Source organism: Haliotis cracherodii, unplaced genomic scaffold, assembly GCF_022045235.1.
Source record: "Haliotis cracherodii isolate W230 unplaced genomic scaffold, xgHalCrac1.p SCAF_1, whole genome shotgun sequence".
Taxonomy (NCBI): domain Eukaryota; kingdom Metazoa; phylum Mollusca; class Gastropoda; order Lepetellida; family Haliotidae; genus Haliotis; species Haliotis cracherodii.
The window spans coordinates 18,361,972-18,385,629 of NW_027266264.1; the positions used below are offsets into that span (position 1 = coordinate 18,361,972).

Genomic DNA, 23,658 nt, shown 5'->3' on the forward strand with positions numbered 1-23,658 from the left:
ACTACATACATTTGCCCCTTGTTGGGACTGTGTCTCATGTCAAACAATATTCTGTGGACCAATGTCCGATGTATTTCAAAATATGTTATGTTTTTGATATACTGTTATATGAAAAGTGCTTATAAAATCACCATGCTAACATAGCTGTGTTGTCAAATTAAATATTACACATTGCATTGTGTTTTCTATGTAGATTACATGTACTAACAGCATATTTGGCCAGTGTTTGAAATTAAGGGGTCGCTTGAGTTTTGCTGTTGTTGTATTTGAATCTAAAGACCATTTCAATCTTCAAGTTTTCAAAAAAGGGTTACAACAAGACCCCTTGACTTGCTTAATTTCAAACCATGCTTTCATAAATATATTTAACCCAAGAACAGACTGTCTCCATGCAGAGGGAAGAAGGTATATGTTATTCATTAACACCTTCAGCATGCAGCGCAAAGTGCATGTATCTATGTTGTGGGCCAGTTCTTTAGAAGGAACAGATGAAGATACTAGAAGATGCTGGATGATCCTTAGATATGATGAATATCAACGTCATCGCCATGTCGGTATAGTGCAGAATGTGATAATGCTTTACTAATTCTGTTATGTGTACATTTGTGTCTGTTGTGGTCCAGATCTGTACAGTTTTCGTCTTGGAACTATGGGAGGTAGCATAAACATGTGAGTCACCACTCTTTTTTTTGCAGGAGGAATATAAGAAGGCATTTGAAGCATACCGGGTTGCTTTAGCCGATTACCAGGAAGCTGTAGGGGCTGCCCAACGTAAGCTCAATGTCTCCATGCTATCATTTAGTTCCTTGCTGTTTGGCAGTTGCAAGTTTTTAGTTTCCTCCCAAGACCCAGCTCCATGTAAAGGACCAGTTCTTACAGTTTATGTTGTTCATCTTGCTGTTGTTCAGTTTGTCATGTCGTCACTGTATGAAGTAATTGTATGAAGTAGTATTTGTATTATAGCAGATGAGTACACCCAGTTGTTACGCCGTCATGAATGTATTTCTAACTTCCTGATAATCAAAGAATGTGATGTGTAACAGTCAGTATTTAAGATGACTGAACTGTTAACTTGGTTAATATGTATTCGAGATCATGAAGATGTCATGCCACGGGTGGCCCAGTCGTCCAAGGCATTGCGATTCACATTGCATCCCATTGGGCAGGCCAGAAACCTGTGATTGTAGATTTGAATCCCTGTTTGCCCCGATTATGTTTCTAGGTTTGTCAGCACCACACCTGCGCTTGTGGTCTTTCACCCAAGTGGTAAATGTCTGAGACCTGCATCACTTTGGGCTTTCCTCCCACATTAAGCTGACACGCCATGATGTAACTGGAATACTGTTAAAAGCAGCGTTAAACCCAACTCACTCACTCATTCATGCTTACAAATGTTACTCATCTTGACATGACATTTGAAGGTGTAGTTGGTGTGTCCTGCAGCTGACTATCACTCTGTCATGCTTATCCTTAATCTCCTTGTGGTCAAGTAGTAGAGTGTCTGCCCAGAGAGCAGAAGGTCCGGGGTTCAATCCTAGGCCGAATCATACCAAAAGATGTCAAAAGATGGTACTTGCTGTTACCCTGTCTGACGCTCTGCATTAAGGGGTTAAAACAAGGACTGGTCGGCTCGGGATCAGTATTCTGTGTCTGAGTGGGGAATTCATGTTAAACTGCGGCAAGGTATCTCAATATGTTAGCACTATAAATCGGCATCATCACACACACACACCACACACCACACACAAAACACACCACAATGCACGTCGCTATAAAAGTGCATTCTTGGACGCGACATTAACCCAATTTCACCTCACTTCACCTTGTTTTAGACCCATATTCTACTTTTCCAATTTGGGTCGCCATCTATAACAGGAAATAGGTCCAACTGACAAAAAACATTGAGCATTGATGGCTTCTATGATCATGAACTGAAAGTGTCTCATTCAGATATTGCTTTGATTGTCATACATCTGCACATTGAGTCCTTCAGCATTTTGACAAGAACAGGCACAGTGACACGTTCATATGGTTCTCACAGTTCTCTTCATGAATCCTGTGTATTAAAAGCCAATGTTAGCCAGTGGTCTAGAAAAAAGAATCGCTGCAGGCAGAGGTGTTAAATATTATGGCTGGCAGTTTGGTTGTCAGTATTAAAAGGTATTTAACGTTTTCTTAAAATAGATCTTCGTAGGATCTTTATGGTGCAATGGGACTGGTCACAGCATTCCATGTGGCATAATTGAACTGGGAGATCACACAACAGATGTACTTTGAAGCTCAACTCATTATCACTTCACTTAAAGAAATACAAGGTCTGAAATGATTGGATATTTCTGATTACTTGACTTTTTGACTATGATCATGTGCAGCTTTTCTTCACATCAAAGATGATTTTTTGAGTTTCACTCTGATCACAAGAAACATATAAGGAGACATCCTTAAGTTGGCATCTTGATTTGGAATGAACTCCATGGTGATCTAGTTGTTAAAATGGGAGCAGTGAAGCCTGGCATATTTGGCAGTTGACAGACTTTTGAAAGTTTGATGCCTCTGAGCATTGAGCCCACAAGTGTACCAAGAGTGACTGGATGGTGGTCCTTCTGGGCAGTATGGCACCACCATGTTCGCCAAGAGTGACTGGATGGTTGTCTTTCTGAGAAGTAATGGCACAGCCATGTTCACCAAGAGTGACTGGATGGTGGTCCTTCTGGGCAGTATGGCACCACTATGTTCACCAAGAGTGACTGGATGGTGGTCTTTCTGAGAAGTAATGGCACTGCCATCTTCACCAAGAGTGACTGGATGGTGGTCCTTCTGGGCAGTATGGCACCACTATGTTCACCAAGAGTGACTGGATGGTGGTCTTTCTGAGAAGTAATGGCACTGCCATCTTCACCAAGAGTGACTGGATGGTGGTCCTTCTGGGCAGTATGGCACCACTATGTTCACCAAGAGTGACTGGATGGTGGTCTTTCTGAGAAGTAATGGCACCACCATGTTCGCCAAGAGTGACTGGATGGTTGTCTTTCTGAGAAGTAATGGCACTGCCATGTTCACCAAGAGTGACTGGATGGTGGTCCTTCTGGGCAGTATGGCACCACTATGTTCACCAAGAGTGACTGGATGGTGGTCTTTCTGAGAAGTAATGGCACTGCCATCTTCACCAAGAGTGACTGGATGGTGGTCCTTCTGGGCAGTATGGCACCACTATGTTCACCAAGAGTGACTGGATGGTGGTCTTTCTGAGAAGTAATGGCACCACCATGTTCACCAAGAGTGACTGGATGGTGGTCTTTCTGAGAAGTAATGGCACAGCCATGTTCACCAAGAGTGACTGGATGGTGGTCCTTCTGGGCAGTATGGCACCACTATGTTCACCAAGAGTGACTGGATGGTGGTCTTTCTGAGAAGTAATGGCACTGCCATGTTCACCAAGAGTGACTGGATGGTGGTCTTTCTGAGAAGTAATGGCACAGCCATGTTCACCAAGAGTGACTGGATGGCGGTCCTTCTGGGCAGTATGGCACCACTATGTTCACCAAGAGTGACTGGATGGTGGTCTTTCTGAGAAGTAATGGCACTGCCATGTTCACCAAGAGTGACTGGATGGTGGTCTTTCTGAGAAGTAATGGCACAGCCATGTTCACCAAGAGTGACTGGATGGTGGTCTTTCTGAGCAGTAATGGCACCACCATGTTCACCAAGAGTAACCAGATGCTGGTCTTTCTGGGCAGCAATGGCACCACCATGTTCACCAAGAGTAACCAGATGCTGGTCATTCTGGGCAGTATGGCACCACCATGTTCACCAAGAGTAACCAGATGCTGGTCCTTCTGGGCAGTAATGGCACCACCATGTTCACCAAGAGTAACCAGATGCTGGTCCTTCTGGGCAGTAATGGCACCACCATGTTCACCAAGAGTAACCAGATGCTGGTCCTTCTGGGCAGTAATGGCACCACCATGTTGACCAAGAGTGACCAGATGCTGGTCATTCTGGGCAGTAATGGCACCACCATGTTCACCAAGAGTGACCAGATGCTGGTCCTTCTGGGCAGTAATGGCACCACCATGTTCACCAAGAGTAACCAGATGCTGGTCTTTCTGGGCAGCAATGGCACCACCATGTTGACCAAGAGTAACCAGATGCTGGTCATTCTGGGCAGTATGGCACCACCATGTTCACCAAGAGTAACCAGATGCTGGTCCTTCTGGGCAGTAATGGCACCACCATGTTGACCAAGAGTAACCAGATGCTGGTCATTCTGGGCAGTAATGGCACCACCATGTTCACCAAGAGTAACCAGATGCTGGTCATTCTGGGCAGTAATGGCACCACCATGTTCACCAAGAGTAACCAGATGCTGGTCATTCTGGGCAGTAATGGCACCACCATGTTCACCAAGAGTAACCAGATGCTGGTCCTTCTGGGCAGTAATGGCACCACCATGTTCACCAAGAGTAACCAGATGCTGGTCCTTCTGGGCAGTAATGGCACCACCATGTTCACCAAGAGTGACCAGATGCTGGTCATTCTGGGCAGTAATGGCACCACCATGTTGACCAAGAGTGACCAGATGCTGGTCCTTCTGGGCAGTAATGGCACCACCATGTTCACCAAGAGTAACCAGATGCTGGTCATTCTGGGCAGTAATGGCACCACCATGTTCACCAAGAGTAACCAGATGCTGGTCCTTCTGGGCAGTAATGGCACCACCATGTTCACCAAGAGTAACCAGATGCTGGTCCTTCTGGGCAGTAATGGCACCACCATGTTCACCAAGAGTGACCAGATGCTGGTCATTCTGGGCAGTAATGGCACCACCATGTTGACCAAGAGTGACCAGATGCTGGTCCTTCTGGGCAGTAATGGCACCACCATGTTCACCAAGAGTAACCAGATGCTGGTCCTTCTGGGCAGTAATGGCACCACCATGTTCACCAAGAGTGACTGGATGGTTGTCCTTCATGTCATGTTCACTGAGGGTTGCCCATGGTCCTCTTAAGATAAACTTCTGAAAATGAAGGTTTCACGTTCAAAAGTGAGTGACTTTTAGCAATATTACAGTAATGTCACGGCAGGAGACACCAGAAATGGGCTTTGCACATTGTACCATGTGGGGAATCGAACTCAACGAACGAACACTTTAGTCCCTTGGCTGTCCCTACGCCCCTTCTGAGTGACTGACATGTTCTTGAGAAGTCTCATAATATTGCAGGCAAGGCCTGGATAGTGATGCTTCACATTCAGTAAGAACGACTACCTTGTACTTAAAAGACAGATTATGGTGCAGGCAAGGACATGAAGAGAGTGCTTCTGAAAACCTCCCTGATATTCACAAAGGGTGGCACTCATATCACAGTAAAATTATGGAAATGGTTGGGTGGCGATGCATCTGAAAATATATCTTCTAGATGAAATCTACAGGTTGTGGTTGTCTAGAGATGCACATCACACAGTTGTTCTAAGGACTGTGGTAATCAAATGCTGGTTTCAGTATTCTTATGGCAGTTTCCATCATGAGGAATATAGTTGCCAAAAGTTTAATGCATGAATCCACAAGAAATCCAGATAATATTTTTGAATATTGTTTGTACATATGTACATATATCATTCAAAACTGGCTCCCACAGTAGATATCCTTGGGTGAGATTACATTGTAAATATCTCTGCAATGAAATTGCATCACAATGCTTTCCAGACCATTGTGACGTCATTGGTATCCATGACGTCACAATCAAATGACATCACTAATGGATCTATTACTAAAGCTGTTAGCAGTACTTTTTACACTTAAGACACTGCTTATTACTTTCTACAAACTGAAAAAGTTGGAAGAATGATGTTGGAGGATAAATAAAATCTCACCCTCAAGTCTTTTGATATCAAATATATCAACACTTTTATCAACTTGTGTTATATTTGATATCAAAAGACTTGAGGGTGAGATTTTATTTATCTTCCAACATCATTGAGATTCTCTATTTCTACACTTGTGCCAAATGTTCCTATGTTTTTCAGAGCACAGAGACTTGCTTTTGTATGTGTTAGTGATGGGTGTCATTGTTTGGGCAGGACATGCTCACTTTTTCGTGAACACCTGACTCTAAGAGATTTAGTATGATTTTGAAAAGGGTTTTGTCACCTTTATTTATATTCAGTGATTTCAGTGATTGTAAATGGTATCCATGGTCAAACCTTAAAAATGTGTACTACTATGTTGTGATTATCTGTCAATAAATGTTGCCATGCGTTGTTTCTCATGACAGTTGTGTTGTTGTACATGTTGTTATCCTCAGTGTGTGTGTCATGCATCTTTGTTTCTTGTTGGGTGTGCCTTGATTATTTTCATTGTTGTGTTTACTGCATAATATCTTCTTATCAATTGTGAGCAATTCCTAACAGCGAGATCTATACCAATGTGTTTCTAGGGTCATTTTGTAATTTTGTACTTATAATGCTACCATTTTTGTTTATTGTGGTGATGTTGTTAGAAGTTAATATTTTTATATGTACCGATTAGAGTTTTGTGTCTTTTTTTTGTTATAATTATTATGATTAATTTCCATGATCACCATTTTATTATTTTATCAACTAAAACATGGTTATGGGTAACTGACAAAGAGTTTCTGTAACAAATATAGGTGGGAGCTAATGTTTGGTTCAGAAAACCAACTTTTTTACAGAGACACATACTTGGCAACGAATAAAGTAATGAGCATTCATGCCAGTCTGGCGATTTCGTGTTTTCAGTTGTGAAGTGTTCTGTAAAAGAGAGTGGAAGATAGATCTGGCACTGAGTCGATCCTCTCCAGTTGCCCTTTGTGAGGTGCTTCAAGTGAAAGATGTTTTTTAGTGCTTTGATGTTGCCCAAGTATATCTGGGATTTGGTATTTGGCACTATTTCAGTAAATAACTATGACCAAATGTCTTATAATTCTACAGTTCTAACCCACATATGGTAAACAAGATGCTAAGAGAGTTCCGATGTGCTCTTATTTTGCTGGTAGTAAATCATTAACTGCCATAGCAGATCATGAGTGAGTGAGTTGGATTTAACGCCGTTTTGAGCATTATTCCAGTTATATCATGGCGTGTCGACTTGATGTGGGAGGAAAGCCCAAAGAGATACAGGTGAAACCCAAGGGATGTGTATGGTGCTGACAAAGCTACTAGAAACATAATCAGGATTAATCAGTCTTTGAATTAATGATCATAGGTTGCTGGCATGCCCAAGGGACACAACTCTGCGCAGCGAATTGCAGTGCCTAAGACTGAGGGCATACTTAGCATGATATAATACTAGGCATAATACATGTTACCACTGTTGTAACAGTGTATAGTTTTCATTTTGAACAGGAGTTAAAAATAAACTTGATACCCTCACAAGCCAGGGAAACAAATTGAGATTAATGAGGCCATTGGTGAGTTGTCAATACAATTGTGAGAACTCAAGAGTATTGTTTTGATTTGTGTTGCGACTATTTTCTGTGTAGCATCTCTGAGGCATGCTGGTGGGTGAAGGGTACAGATTTGCCTGATTATGTAGCACCAAACCCACAATCATAGTAAACGTCTAAACCTGCATCACTTACGGTTTTCCTCTGACATCTAGGTGACTGTCAATTAGTCAATAAAAGGATTCACAGAAAAAACTTCAAGTTATTTTCTTAAGGAATGGGATTGTTTATGACTTTGTGTTTTTTTTATCTTCAATGCTGCTTGTATAAATTGATTTTCAAAATGCTTTTGATGAATTTTATTGGACATTATGCCTTATATCTTTCAGAAATTGCTGAGAATAATCGCCTGTTGTTAGAAGCTGAGCAAGCTGCCCATCTGTATGTCCATCAGGTAAGCATCATCTCCTTCTGTAGCATAGGAAAACATTTGTCCTGTAGGCAGGGTTTGGTGTGCCTCAGAACACCAGGTGGCATAGTAGAAGTCTGGACGCGCTGCACTTACATGGCATGTATGCGGAAGTCTGTACGCGCTGCAATTACATGGCATATATGCATTAATGAAATACTAAAGTAGATCGAAGTGAGTTGAGGTTTTCCCATTCCAGCCCATGCTATAATGGGCCACATGAAGGCATTGATGTCCTCTTCAGAGCCATGTATCAAACAGGTGCTTGCTGACCTGCAGCTACATGTCCAGCATCTGTAAAGAGTTCATGGCCTTGTCATATTACATCCAATCTCATTAAAATCCGATCTTAGTTCTCGCTATCGCTAAACAAAGATCTATGGACATCCCATTACGGGTTACGTCAGACCGACCTTGCGCGAACTTTGACCGACCAATGGAATGACCAATCAGAAGGCAGCTTTCTCGTGCTTTCTGGCACAAATTTCAAATTGGCGACTACGTTAAGAACATATTTTGACAAATTCTCGATTCTTGAACCTGAACAAAAAAACGTTCTGGAATGGTTAATCGATGGTCTAGATTGTAAGGATTCTGTCGTTAAACCCTTAACTATCGTTTTGAATACCCCATGTTAAAGTTTTCGAGATTGCGTGATTAGAAATCACATTCCGACTGTCACTTTCAAAATCTGGTAAGCGACGCACTGATTGGTCGGATGAAAGGTCGTTCTGATGTGACCCTTAACGGGATGTCTTCAGATCTTTGTTTAGCAGTAGCGAGAACTAAGGTGGGATTTTAATGAGATTGTATTACATCCACTCCAGAATCACAGCAGCAGGGGACACAAATGATGCTGATTTTGAAAACTATTACAACTGACATAAACTGACGATCATATTTGCTCACGTGAATAAAGATTTGACAAGTTCAGCTCTGTTACTAACTTAAGTAAGAAGATTCAGAGTTATGGCAGCAGCCAGTGGCTACCAATACAAAAATTAGCCAAATGGTGAAAATATACACTGTTTCAAACAATGTTTGCACACGCCAATGCAGCCACATTAATATTCTGCAGGTACTTGTCTATGTGTTTTTATGAAAAAGAAAGCAGGTACATACGCAATAGTGAAAGGCTCACTTCAGCATCATTCGCTTTCTGGTATGGTTGCAAGGAATGAATTTAGGTTTCCCAGAATATTGTGAAGTGTGTATGGTTCAAGAAAGATTCTTTGAGAACTGTTGTTGTTAAACCCATCTTGATAGATCTTGTAATGGCCATTCAATTGGGTAATACATATGGTTAGGTTGCACCTTCATTCAAAAACAGCCTTTTGCAACTGAATATCTGAAACTAGAACATGATCAATGATACGTCATTCAAGGCCTCAGTGAAGCTCTCTACTTTTTTTATGGTAGACATGAGAAGGACATTTCTGTATTTGACACATCAGTGACAAAAATTGATGTCCTGTACGATTCTCTATTTAGACTTGTACGACATGTTCCTATGTTTTATCACCTTTTCATGAACACCTATCATCACTACTGTGAACAGGGAATTTTTTTGCGACCGTTTTATTATTGCGAGTTTTGCGAACGAGACTCAATTGCAAAAATTAAAAACGCAAATATAAGTATATATAATACATACATACTTTATTCATTGCAACACATCATCAAATGTTGAAATCATCAACCAGAACCACAAGTAACTCAATAAGTTAAAAAAACAAATGAATGCAGAATGGTCACACAATACATCGCAAATGACTGTGTAAACAGACCAATTAGTCACGGTTAATTGGTCGCACTCCCTTCCGGTCAACTTTCCGGCCAACTCAGATTAACTAGCTTCGGAGAGAAGCTGTCTATTGTTTGGTAATCGAGGGGTTATCTCAACACGGCAACTCGCAAAAATATCTCGTCGCAGTATTGTCATTGGTGTGGTATTCGCAATATTTTAACGGCGCAGAAACAAAGCTGTTTACAGTATTTCATAGTGATTCATAAATACATGCTCGTGATATAGTTGGAATTGTACAATTGACTCTGCTTTATGCAGTGATTTCCTATGAATATGGAAAGGGTTTTGTCATTTTTTATAGTAGTGATTGTTAGTTTTGAATAGCAACATCTTTTCAGTCTGCAATTAAACACAAATTGACACAGTGGAAGGTACGGGTACAGGGTTAAAACGCCAGGAAAAACTGTGTTGTCCCGGCCTTTTGTATGTCAGACAACATTGCATCAGTAAAATAATGCAAACTCACTTTATTTATCAGTCTTTGTGTTATTTCCCCCTGCAGGCCCTTATTATTGCAGCAACCAGTTTTCATACTACCATGGACTTGAGATGTAATAAAGTTCAAGATGCATCTGCAGCACAGAATACACTCATACCAAATGCAAATGTACTGTCCATCACCAAATAACTTTCTCAGTTGCAATATACATACCATAGTTTAAATAAAAGATCTATCAGTGGTATTCTGTCCCTAATCCAATGAGTCCTATAGTTGTGTTGCGTCATCAGAGGTATTTCTGTTATAACATGCTTTCCACACCTCTCTCAGTAATATACCTATTAAATAGTTGTGTTGTCAAAATTCACAAGATCCTTACCAACTTTTACATGCTGCGTATGACCTTCACATTTCCCTTGCCATCACGTAGACACTGTACTGAAATGCATATATCCTAAACACGACCTTAATAAGACATACCTATAGATATGTATGCAAATGAAATATATTTCATGTTTTAAAAGTGTGGAATTCAGTCATCAAGGAAAACACTTTGCAAAACAAAGCAATGTGGAATGAACGATCAGGTGATCCCACCATCCGGCTTCGGACTGCCATCGAGTGGTTTTACTAAGTACAATCTAAAAGGTTGAGGTTATCCCTGATGTATCACTGAATCACAGAAAAACGATTTTATGGGCGTGATAGATGTGTCATTGTTCAAGCAAAAATATATATTGCCCTTACACTGGCGTGAACGTTGCAGTTGTAAAAGTGAAGGCTGCACTGGTTAACTGTCTGTAGGTGTGATGACTTAACTGTCTGTAGGTGTGATGACTTAACTGTCTGTAGGTGGGACGACTTAACTGTCTGTAGGTGTGACGGCTTAACTGTCTGTAGGTGGGACGACTTAACTGTCTGTAGGTGTGACGGCTTAACTGTCTGTAGGTGGGACGGCTTAACTGTCTGTAGGTGTGACGGCTTAACTGTCTGTAGGTGGGACGACTTAACTGTCTGTAGGTGTGACGGCTTAACTGTCTGTAGATGTGATGACTTAACTGTCTGTAGGTGGGACGACTTAACTGTCTGTAGGTGTGACGGCTTAACTGTCTGTAGATGTGATGACTTAACTGTCTGTAGGTGGGACGACTTAACTGTCTGTAGGTGTGACGGCTTAACTGTCTGTAGGTGTGACGGCTTAACTGTCTGTAGATGTGATGACTTAACTGTCTGTAGGTGGGACGACTTAACTGTCTGTAGGTGTGACGGCTTAACTGTCTGTAGATGTGATGACTTAACTGTCTGTAGGTGTGACGGCTTAACTGTCTGTAGGTGTGACGGCTTAACTGTCTGTAAGTGGGACGACTTAACTGTCTGTAGGTGTGACGGCTTAACTGTCTGTAGATGTGACGGCTTAACTGTCTGTAGGTGGGACGACTTAACTGTCTGTAGATGTGACGGCTTAACTGTCTGTAGGTGGGACGACTTAACTGTCTGTAGGTGTGACGGCTTAACTGTCTGTAGATGTGATGACTTAACTGTCTGTAGGTGTGACAGTAACATATACTGGTACTCCTCGAAGGCACAAGCGACTAAATGAAGGGAAGATAGCCTATTCTTCATCTTATGACCTTTGATTTTTGTGCCGTGCTTGAACCAAGTTTAATGATGCTGCGTTTTTGTATTAAGGAAGCCAAATGGAAGACAGTTAAAATGGAAGATTGACTCACATTTATTTTTCTATCAATTAATTTACAGTGAATATGTTGTTTGTGACACATAGTTTGTATATTCCATATTTTGTCCTTCAAGACCTGTATGAACTTCATTGGATCTGTGATGCTGCAGACATCCAATATGAGGTGAGCTACAGTGTGGATGACTGGCATCACAGATTTGGATGGAACCCTTCTGGTGGATGATGTAAATAAAAATAAAATGGCAACTAAGTGGCAGAAAATCAGTTGATTTTTGTCTTAATTAAGAAATAATTCGAACAACTACAGAAAGTATTCAGGCAAATACCTTATTCCTTACTTTTTTACCCAACCTTGGAACTTTTCCAGGAAATAGATATGAACATTACAGTGCATTGTCAGGCCCTTATTTTAATATTTTTAACTGTTTATTAGTCTGGTTTTACAAATAAGAAATACATTTTTATATGTACATAAATTGGAGTTGGTGGATCTATGATTGAAGTTGTGAGAAAGGATGATCTTTTTTTAGTTACAAGATGTTGCAAGCACAAATATCAACCTCAACGTAGATTTTTGTCTGCTTAAAGAATGTCCTTGAGTCTGCGTTAACATCCTTTAATTTGTAAAATATGTATTTTGTAACTAATAATGTTTATATTTTACTGTTTGAATGCAAACAAAGTGTCACTGTGCATTCTCACTGGTTTAACTCATTTGTTAAATTGTGCACCAAAATCACATTTTACAATAGAGGCATCCTGGATATCACTGTGTCAACATTTTTGCATGAAATTCTACAATAGGATTCTGCTTTTCAAAATATGTTAATGATAATAATAACTAAAAGCGACAATATCGTTTCCATATTCATAAGAAATTTGATTATAGATTCTGGTTTCAATGTAACCACTTTATGTTGGCGATGAATTGACTTAAAATATGTTCTTAGAATGTTACCACACACCACGACCCGTGACGATCCAGGGTAGAATTGGTCGTCAGCTACCCATACTTGCCGTAAAAGGCGATAATGCTTGTCGTAAGAGGCGCCTAACGGGATCTGTTGGTCAAGCTGGCTGACTTGGTTGATGCATGTCACCAATCCAAATTGCATGGATCAATGCTCATGATATTAATCACTAGATTGTCTGGTCCAGATTTGATTGTTTACAGACCGCCATCATATAGCTGAAATATTGCTGAGTGTGGCGTTAAACAAACAAACCACACACCACAGTTTGAGTAGTACAGTGATTACAAAACATACTAGCAGATATCACTGCATATTGCCCAGTAGTCTGTCTTACAGACCCTGATACAAATATATATCAAATACAGCCCATGCAAGTCTATAATGTTTGGCAAGTCTAGATCACTGCAGTATCTGAAAATGAAGAGAGTCACTGGGCTCCTTTTTATTATATTTTTATTAAGATAACTGAACAACTGTTTTTTTATGTAAGATGTGTTCATTTCAGAGACTAGATGTTAGTCTAATTGCCCAGAAGAAACTAGTGTATCACAAATGGCTTAGTGCTCATAGGTCCCTGTATGTCTTACTTCTTGATCATGTCAAAGGTTTGGCCCCAAAAGAGCCAAGTTTAGCTAGGTTGTGCTTCAATGAGCCTGTTCAAAGTGTCTTTCGGGACAGCTGTAGCAGTAACCTGACCTGGGAAGATATACCTGTAGAGGATTGTGTTCTGATATTTCAAGGTTGAATATTTGTTCTTGAATTGTCCTAGATTTCACATAGTCAGACTTACAATTCCCCTCTTGTGTTTCTGCATGATTCCACCTGAATAGCTTTTGTTGTGTTCACATACAAGCTACAATATAATACATGTACAACTGTTATTTGGGCATGTCTCAGCTTGTGTTTGCTGTGTATAACTTGTCATGTTAGTTTAGAAAATCTGAAAAACAGTTTGGAAAATAAATCACAGGTCTCAGAGCACTTCCTGCTCATTCAGCCACTTTCATTTTGGTTTATGGCTCTTTTTTTTGTTAAACTTCTAGTTGAGAGGTGGAGAAAACCTTAAAAAAGACTTCTCTGATTTTTGTAAGAAGTTAATTGCCACTATGTGTTTTACTTCCTCAGCCAGCCATGTTGTATGTACAATTTATTTGCAGTCGTTATGTTGTTTTAGAGTTGATGTGACAAAAATATTAATAGTGCTTTTCAGTTTTGTATTTTTTGTCACTTACCATCTTTTTAGGGTTAGCGGATCCTTAAACTAATTAAGAAAAAAGTATCTTGTCAGCAATGTAGGAAGTGTTAGACATATGAGTACGGGACGGTCATATTCATTTTCTGAAAGGTGCAAACGTCAAATCCTACAATAAGATCCATTTCTTTGCATCTGTAAATTTGTCTGAAACAGAAAAGAAATCTGTACTTGATCACCATATTCAAAACATTCTTCTTACTTTGTTATTTCAGAACAGATGTTAAATTTCCAGACAGAAAATACCCCTGAAACAATGTAAACTGTAAAAATATTTGATAAAAACCCATGAAAATAGCAACCTTAAAAATATTTAAGCTACTCAGAAAATAACGTAAATTTGTGAAAAGAAATCTGAAAAAAAATATGTTGGATAATGACACCCTCTAGATTTGTGTAAACACAGACGAAAGCATGGATAGTTGTCATTTTGTTGGTGCAGATGTATGACGGTGTTTACTCTGCTTAAGCAGAAGATGCTATTAAAGGAGAAGATAAATAGCAGCCAGTCTACTGGCAATGGTGGTGTTTGTTCTGTACAAACCAAGGACCACATACTGCCTTGTGATGTCAAGTCACACCCTCCCGAGGTATTTAGGTGAGCAGATTCATTTTCAGCTCCACCGCCAATCTGGTTATCAATGAAAATGACAATGTTGTTTATACTGGTATGACAATCTTTAAAGATTATTTAAGATACAGTTTTGAAACGTGGGTACTCCTCTGGAATCGGTTTGTCCCAGATCCTTATTTTGTTGATTGTGTTGTTAGCATTATTACCGGTAAAACAATTATGTTATGAGATCTTTGACCTTTGAACAAAGTTACCATGTCAGTTATTTCCTTAATTATACAGAGACAGTGTGTAAGTGTTAGTTAACATACAAAACCCTTTCCATATTCATAAGAAATCTCTACTAAAGTACAGTTGATTGTATGATTTGAAATATATCCTAAGATGAGTTTATGAATCTCTATCAAACAGTAATGATATCAGCAGACAATAAAGATTACAGTTGGTTTTAAAGATAACTACCGTATTCAGCGTAATAAGCGCACAGGGCACTCTCAAAATTAGAAATAGGGGGCTCTTATTAGAATATTATTTTGGCGGAAAAAACAGAGTTGAAAGATAAATTTCGCGGTTTATGGTGACAGCCTGAAATGTTTATGTACGACAGATATATTTTCCCAGATTTTAATTGCCCATACTTAAGGGTGTATATAACACACGAGTGTGTATTATACGGGAATAATTGTGTACATTGATCAATCGGAAGAGGTGCTAATTGTTCACATGCGGATATATCAGCAAATATCGCTGTGTGCGCTTATTACGTCGAATACGGTACATTATAAGTTGTGAATCGATCTCAAGGGCTATATGGTATGATGTACATTGTGTGTGAGTCTATGTAACCCGAGCTGTCTGACGAGGGGTACATTAGCTCACATACAGGATACATCACACCATATGCCCAGAGGGATCGGTTGACAACGAATTTATCTCACTGACATTCATTCATACACACCAGGGATATATGTCCAAGGTTTCATTGAATAAAATGTGTTGACAGCTAGCAGACGATGAAAACAAACTGAGTTACTTTCCTTTACCCAATACATCCGCATGGACATCAGTTCATTTCAGCTCAGTGAAATGCAAGATTATCTACGTTATCTAAGGTGTGTTACGATTGATTTCTCAATGGTATGCATGAGTGGGCTACATCAAAAATAATTGCCCACTCGTTAACCCATCAGAAGCTTGTATTCTAATGTAAGGTGAGATAAAATTGGTTGAATATTTCGTTTAAATAACTGTTAGATAGGTTGAGAAAAGTACAAGATATACTTGCACTTCTCAAAACTGTTTTTGTGGCAATACCAACTTCAAGATAAAGGTACAAAATTCTTCAGTAAAATAGGGACCTAGTCCAAGGTTCGAAATGGCACTATGTATATTTATTGAATTAAGGTGGCAAATTTATGTGTATTTATATAGAGATTGTTGGGACCGGAGAATTTTTTTTAGATATTGGTACTTTTGAGATAACAGAGTTTGAGATAATGAGGTTCGACTCTAGTGGTAAACGACCAGAGACCTGCATCACTTTGGACTTTCTTCCCATATTAGGCTGACACTCTGTAATATAACTGGAAGACTGTTCAAAGCAGCGTTAAACCCAACTCATTCACACTTGTCATAGAGTCTTGTGGAGAGTTTTGTGTCATTTTGAATCTGTATGCATAGATGTAAATATGAAACAGGGGGCAGTCTCACTAGCCTCTTCTATTTCTAGTTCATGTGGGTAAATCAATGGAAGTTGAGTGGCTCTTTGGCATATGGCACTCATTCTGATACCTGGACAAAGCCTGGGCATGGGCCCCAGATCTAGGAGCAGAGTCCCCCTTTCAGAGTTCTTTGGCTCTTCAGTGTTGCCACTTCAGTGTATCTATTTCTCTTAAATGTCATCATTTGTATCATCTTTTCTGCATGTCTATCTAACCCTGGACTGACCTATGGTCTGTATGTACATTTCTAACTTCTTTGAGTGGCATTTAGAAGTTGGAGTACTAAGTAAGGATAATGATATGGAAGTACAACTTCTTTATTACAATTAGGAGCGACGTTTCTGTGTAGGTTGTAACACTGTTATCAAGCAAGTGAAGTGAGTTAGAACTTCCACCGAAACGTTGCTCCTGATTGTAATAAAGAAGTTGTTCATCCATATATCTTACCTTTACTTTGTACATATAGTTCTGATGACATTTTGAGGTGTTGGAAATTGCTGGATCTTTTCTATGTATATTACTGATTTCAGGTTTAAGCAACGCTCATCATTGGACCTAAATGTTGAAAAGAAGGACTCTTTTGTCCCATTTCAGTTTTTAGTTTGCCTTGAGTTTGAATGATGCATTTAGTGAAAAATTAATTAAATCAAATCAAATAGTGTAACCAAGGTGTGATCAACAAAGCGACAGAACCCTTTCCATATCCAATGAATATTGAATGTTGTAACCTTGATCAAACAACTCCTGAGCAAGATACTTGGATGCTCTTTGAAATCTTGGTAGAAAGAGCATGTTCGATTGTATCTTAAAAGTCACATCACACTTTGTTTATCTACCATAGCTCCATGTGTAGTATTACTCTACTGTATGATAGAAAGAGATGTAGACTGGTGTCGTGTGAACTACAGAACTTCTCTCCTGTTGCTGTTTGTTTTTGAAACTGACATTTTACAAAAAGACTTTGTTTACCAAAGGTTTTAGGAAACTCAAGTTTAGCAGATACAATATGTGTGATACAAGAATTTAATGCAATTACAGGGGATCTTTTTGTTGAAGAAGACTACTGCCATTGCCTGGCAACCAAGTATTGTGGTGAATGTCAGCATGAACTACACGGGATCACACGTACAAGTCTAAAAACAATATTTATTTTTGAATGTTTTTACTGGTTGTGATTGGATGTGTTGTACAGATGATATTTAAACATGTGATTGGTTTATGTTTGTCAATTCCGGAATGATTTTCTGCCTTGTTTAGTCAAGGCAAGCATCTATATCATTTTGAATTTATGACTCTAGAGATAGGAAAGACAGATTTCAAGATACTTGGCTTAAACACTACTACACTCAACCACATAAACTGAAAGATTCTCATTGTTCAAGCTGTGTAAGTAAATATTATCTAGATACATCCCATTACTAATGAGTGTTATGTTATCCGTTTAGTTTTATACAAAATAGATGATAAACTTGTATTCATAATCAAGATTTTTTTAGTTTTGTGCAAAGAAGTATTGTTAAGATTGAAATAATATTACTAAAGTAGTAGTTGCAGTTATCTTTCTAGTAAATTTTCCTGTCTCCATGTTACATCAATTGTGAACTACCTAATTAATTGTCAACTGTTAATTAGATAAGTTGAAATATTATCCCTACTTTCACATCAAGGCCCGAACACCGTATCTAATCAACACAAACGCGAAAGTGTAAGATAAATCATGGGCGGATACAGCTTTTTTTAAAAGGGGGGGTTCACAATTAAGATCGATTTATTGTCTTTGGTGGTAATTTATACAGAAATAAAGATTTTTTTTAAAATAAAAAAAGGGGGGGGGTGTGTGTGCGCCCCCCCCCCCCCCCCCCCCCCCCCCGTATCCGCCCATGTAATGATCTTTGTGTCAGGTTCATTCTATGATAGACATGTGGGGTTGGCAAAATACATCCCTCTTTCACACCCTTACACTTTCCTGACAACCAAACCACTTAAAAAAAACCACACAGCTTTCCTGTAACTGCCGACTTAAAGGGCAAGTAAAGTCAACATAGCAACTTTGCAGATTTCAATACTTTACGGTATAATTAATCACAAATTCTTGGCCAAACGTTTTTTGAAAAACAGAAATAGCTTAAACAGAAGATAAGAAACGACAGGTGAAATCGTCCCCCAAACGAAACATTCTGCCATTGAGGGGACTCTTCTTACTGGGGTAAAAACAGGTTCCTCAGTTGTAATCAGTTGTCTACTCAGGGGCTTAATCCCTGACAGGCATTTATTGTGGCGAATAGGGCAGAGGGCAGCGGGCAGCTTGTGTTTTATTACCCAAATAGGATATTAGTAACAAAATGCTAGTTACCAATTGTTAATTGGTATTTTAATTATTTACAATGTGAAAATCAAAGATTGTTTCACACATTCAACAATGTATGCAATGTTGTGATTTTTATAGGTTCAACAGAAACAGTATATGTATATTGGCTTAGAATCACAGGATTGATAAACGTGGCAATCATATTGGCCAATGAAAACAGCTGTCATGCCGGGAGCTCAAATAAGTTTGTTTTGGAATCTGATTACGAAGAGTGTGATTTCAGCACTTACACTTGGATATTTAAATACTTTTATGAATATTATGCATTTTTGTCTCTCGGAAACTGACTGAATATATCTGGGGAAATTGATATTCTCAACAAATTGCAACCATGTTTTCACTTTACTTGCCCTTTAGGCTGTTTGCTCCAGACACAATGTGACAAAATGATTGAAATTGAATTGGTTTTTAGTCACCAGAAGCCTCTAGGTTATATGGAGAACGAAACAGTGATATCTCATAGGGTTGGAGGTTTCAAAGTTATAAAAGTAGATTTGTTAATCATTGCCATGGTAGTACTGAACTATAGCATATCATAACTTCCTTCCTTAATGACAATGGCCACGCCAGAAACCTATGACTGTGGGTTCGAATCCCGGTTCGCCCCAATTATGTTTCTAGGTTTGTCAGCACCATACCCGTGCTCATGGGTTTCACCGAAGGGGTAAACGTCTGAGACCTGCATCACTTCGGGCTTTCCTCCCACATTAAGCTGACACACCATGATATAACTGGAATACTGTTAAAAGCGGCGTTAAACCCAACTCACTCACTCACTCACTCACTCACTCACTCACTTAATGACAAAGTAAGATTCATAAAAGGGAGGTAATCTTCAGCAGGTGCAGGTACAAGTTTATACAGAGTGTCAATATGGATCCATGTGAGATACATTGAAATATATTGTAAACGTTAACATTATTGTTCAAAGACAAATTTTCAAAAAAAAACATTTTATTGCAAAAGCACTGTATTGGCCATTCCTCCTGGCAATAAACTTTTCTAAAGTATTTCTATTTGAATTTTTATTATGGTTGAAATGAGAAGGATGCATTTTAAAAAAAAGGTGTTATGTATATATTTTCACGCAGCCACCATTATATGATTCACTGGTTTAAAATAGCTCATCTGAGTATCACCAAAAACATTTGAGGAATTGTTCACACCTGAAAGAACTGTCATAGTATACATGGTTTAGCGTCTCATTTTTACAAAGGAACAAAGATGCATGTCAAATAGCTTCATTTTTAGTCATTCTGTCTTGATACACATAGTTCAATGTAAACATCTGTGTTGAAATTAATGAAGCTTAACATTATAGGTACTTTGTCGAAATAAGAGAAATGTCACATTCCAAATATCAATATTTTTCTCTTGTTGCCACTTAAAACGTACATCGTTAAACAGTGTTTCAATTAGCATAAATTGTTGAAGTGTCTTGCACTTAAGTGTGTCCCAGCTATTCAACAACTTTGGTTCAAGCCAACACCATAGATATCAATATTCATATTATTTGAGATAGTGTCTTTGCTTTGCTTTGGAATACTAAGTATTAAACGATTATAGTCTAAAATTGTACCTTTCATGTTATAGTTTACTTTCAACTGTTCAAATGATACAAATCTGTCAGTAGTAGAAATGAGTGAGTGAGTATGGTTTTACACTGCTTTTAGCAATATTCCAGCAATATCATGGCGGGGGACACCAGAAATGGGCTTCACATATTGTATCCATGACAGGAATCGAACCCGGGTCTTCGCCTTGGCGAGCGAACGCTTTAACCACTAGGCTACCCAACCACCCCCTTGAAATGATGTAGGCCCTTATGAGAGAGTTTTTTTCTTACATATTTTAATTCTTTAAATTCATTTCTTAGCCACAGTGGCTCTGCTGTAATAGCCTTGACATCATATAAAACTGTCAAGCAAAATTTGATCATGGAGTGTATTTTCTTGGTTGTCGGGGCCTGATGCCTGGCAGATATAAGACCCACCACTGTTCTTTTTTTATGTGATATACTGTAGTATGCATTTTTTCCAAAACAACATATAAATTCTTATACATGCACTTACTCTGGTCACAAGTTTTAAAAGAAAATTTTATCGACATGCCAGGGATTTGAGCAGTGTGAAAAATAAAACGTTTTGGGAATGAAAGGCCCAGATGGTGCGGCTTCCATTGTTGCAAATAATGCAAACACTTTGCAAATCAAAATTGAAAAGGAGGTAATAAATACAGGGACACAGCAGTTGCCCGGATAACATGCTTGATATTTTTCATGACCCAATCCACTCTGTGCCAAAACATTCGCTCGTCACGCCGAAGACCCAGGTTCGATTCCTGACATGGGTACAATGTGTGAAGCCCATTTCTGGTGTCCCCCCGCCATGATATTGCTGGAATATTGCTAAAAGCGGCATAAAACCATACTCACTCACTCACTCACTGTGCCAGATAGATTTGTTGCCTACAAGCCTGTATTTGTCTGTTTTTCTTTGTGTCAGTAGTTTGTAGTGTTATGTATGGACAGTTATCAGCTATTCTAACTAGGCAGGAAGATATGTTACTAGATCCGTGCTTTGGACAAGCTGCTTAAGTCGCAGATGGCAATTCTTTTTGTGTAGATAGCTCTCCTGAACCGAAGGCTCAAATGAACTGAAGTGTCTTGGGGTGTTTTACCCCATTAAATGTCAACTTTTGCAATATTCAAGTCAAGCAATGTTCCAGCAGCTCCAGCCTTTGGTGTGTAGATCCGGGGTAGAATAGGTCTTCAGCAACCCAAGCCTGCCGTAAAAGGCGAATATGCTTGTCGTAAGAGGCGACTAACGGGATCGGGTGGTCAGGCTCGCTGACTTGGTTGATGCATATCATTGTATCCCAGTTGTATGGACCAATGTTCATGATGTCAATCACTGAATTGTCTGGTCCAGACTCAACTATTTACAGACCGCCGTCATATAGCTGGAATATTGCTGAGTGTGGCAGTAAACAACAAACAAAACAAATCATATGACTCTTGCTTATAAGTTGTTTGATCAGGGTTACAACATTCAAGGCCTAAGTAAAGCTTTCAAAAAGTTTTATGGTAGACATGTGGAGGACATTTTCTTCTTGGACCAATTGTTCACATATTTTTTCAAGTGACCAAGGGACTTGTCCTTGCATGTGTTTGTGATGGATGCCACCTGTGGAGCAGGATATGCTCACTTTTTCCCGAACACCTGGTATCATCACTATTTGGTAGTGATTCATAAACACATGCTCATGATATAGTCATACAGTGGACTGTGCTTGTCGTAGAAATTTCTTATGAATATGAAATAGTTTTTGTCACTTATATTCTGTAACCATTCATCACCAACATTTAGACATGTCCCTGAAAACAATTGTACCCCTGACTGAATGTGTATGATGATATAGCGCCAGTGAACTCAGCAATGGTGTCTCGAAAACATGCTCCCAGAATTCTGAAATGATTGGTAACATGTGCCCTGGTACCCAGATTGAAAGTGCCTTCAGGTATTATTGTCAAATTTATGCAATAAGTGTGTGGCATTTTATGCTGAGGGGAGTAATATTGTCTCTCTTTTGCTCCTATTCCGTTCACTTTCTTGTTCTCCCCAACAACCTATGTTACCATGTTATATGGCCACATGTGCCATATTTGTGACTAGTAGGATTTAATGTTGACATGCCTACTTCGTTAATATTGGTATGCAGTTGAAAAAATGTTATAGATAGTAGAATCGGAAAGTGGTTTGAAAGATGATACATCAATTGGCATTCATAGTCAAGATTATGAGTAGTATCTAATATATCCAGAATGTCATTTCGGAGACCATATACCGATATATTAGATATGGTCTCTGGTTCATTATTCAATGCCTGTGTCTGACGACATTGAGAAAATTGTTTTGTCTCCCACTTTTCACTGTATAGAGAAAGGATAGTATTCTCTGTATAACGCTTACTCAGTCTATCAGCACGAAAATATTTTGTGTCATGTATATTAAATCACAAAAAAATCGTTGCAATCAATACTACTTCGTGCCCCTCTCTTGTTATGAAGCATATAGCGGTTGCTTCTGTTCTTATGCTAATGCAGTTTTCAATGGGTTCGGCAGTGTACCAAACACCAGTAAAGTGCATTATTGGCATGGATGGAGTTCTTTCATTGTGTCATTATCTCTGTTCATGTGTCAACTCCAACTGAATAATGCCCGCCCATTTACACCGCAAGGCTCTTTTGTTGTGCCGGGGCTCCTGAACCCTGGCGGTTTCCGCTATTGATTATGGGCCGTTGCCATGGCAACTACTAATCAGGTTCACATGGTTTTTATTGCACTCCCAGACTTCAAATATTTACTTATGACTATGTGGCTGTATTTGCATGTAAATGCCCACCGATGGTGGCTCCCCACTGAGCAAATTGCCATTGGCATTTAAAGTTTGTGATAACACCTTACTGGGATTGGCTGCAACCCAGCAACCTTTGGCAGCCTGCCAGCAGTGTGTCAGGTTACTTGTATCAACATGATTTATTGCCGTTGTCAATGGCAACCATCTCCTCACAAGGGCTATAATCTTTAGAGCGAACCAGTACTGTAATTTGGGCTGTTTTTGTGTGATCGGCCTTGCCTTAAAGCGAAGGCAAGGCTGATCCAGGCCAAACTTAAGGTAAGATGTGCTTAGATTCACATGTAAGTGAACCCAATACAGCTAATTGAGTTGTACTTTTGTGCACCTCTCAATTTAGTACCATGTCAGACAAATAAGAATATTCATCTTTTAAAGCAGTAGGGCTGAAATTTTGCATATATATTTATATACATATGCTATGCCATGCCATGTAATGAATTTTTTTTATTTTTAATAATTATCTTTTTTTAGTGATGCATGAATTTTTGTTTTCATTTTGAAATATGTCACCTAGTGGATCTGCTTCACACACC

At 39.2% G+C, this 23,658-nt stretch overlaps 1 protein-coding gene across 5 annotated transcripts in view; it reads left to right on the forward strand.

The window, feature by feature from the left end:
- LOC139473907 (uncharacterized) overlaps positions 1–23,658 on the forward strand; it is a 94,199-nt gene that overhangs the window by 35,842 nt on the left and 34,699 nt on the right. For 3 of the 5 annotated variants that reach the window (XM_071256715.1, XM_071256722.1, XM_071256730.1), the window contains 2 exons: positions 696–771; positions 7,793–7,857. In XM_071256715.1, the coding sequence (XP_071112816.1) occupies positions 696–771; positions 7,793–7,857 (141 nt within the window). Of the gene's footprint in view, positions 1–695; positions 772–7,792; positions 7,858–23,356; positions 23,384–23,658 lie in introns of those variants that run through there. The other 2 variants (XM_071256747.1, XM_071256756.1) reach the window with 2 other exon arrangements.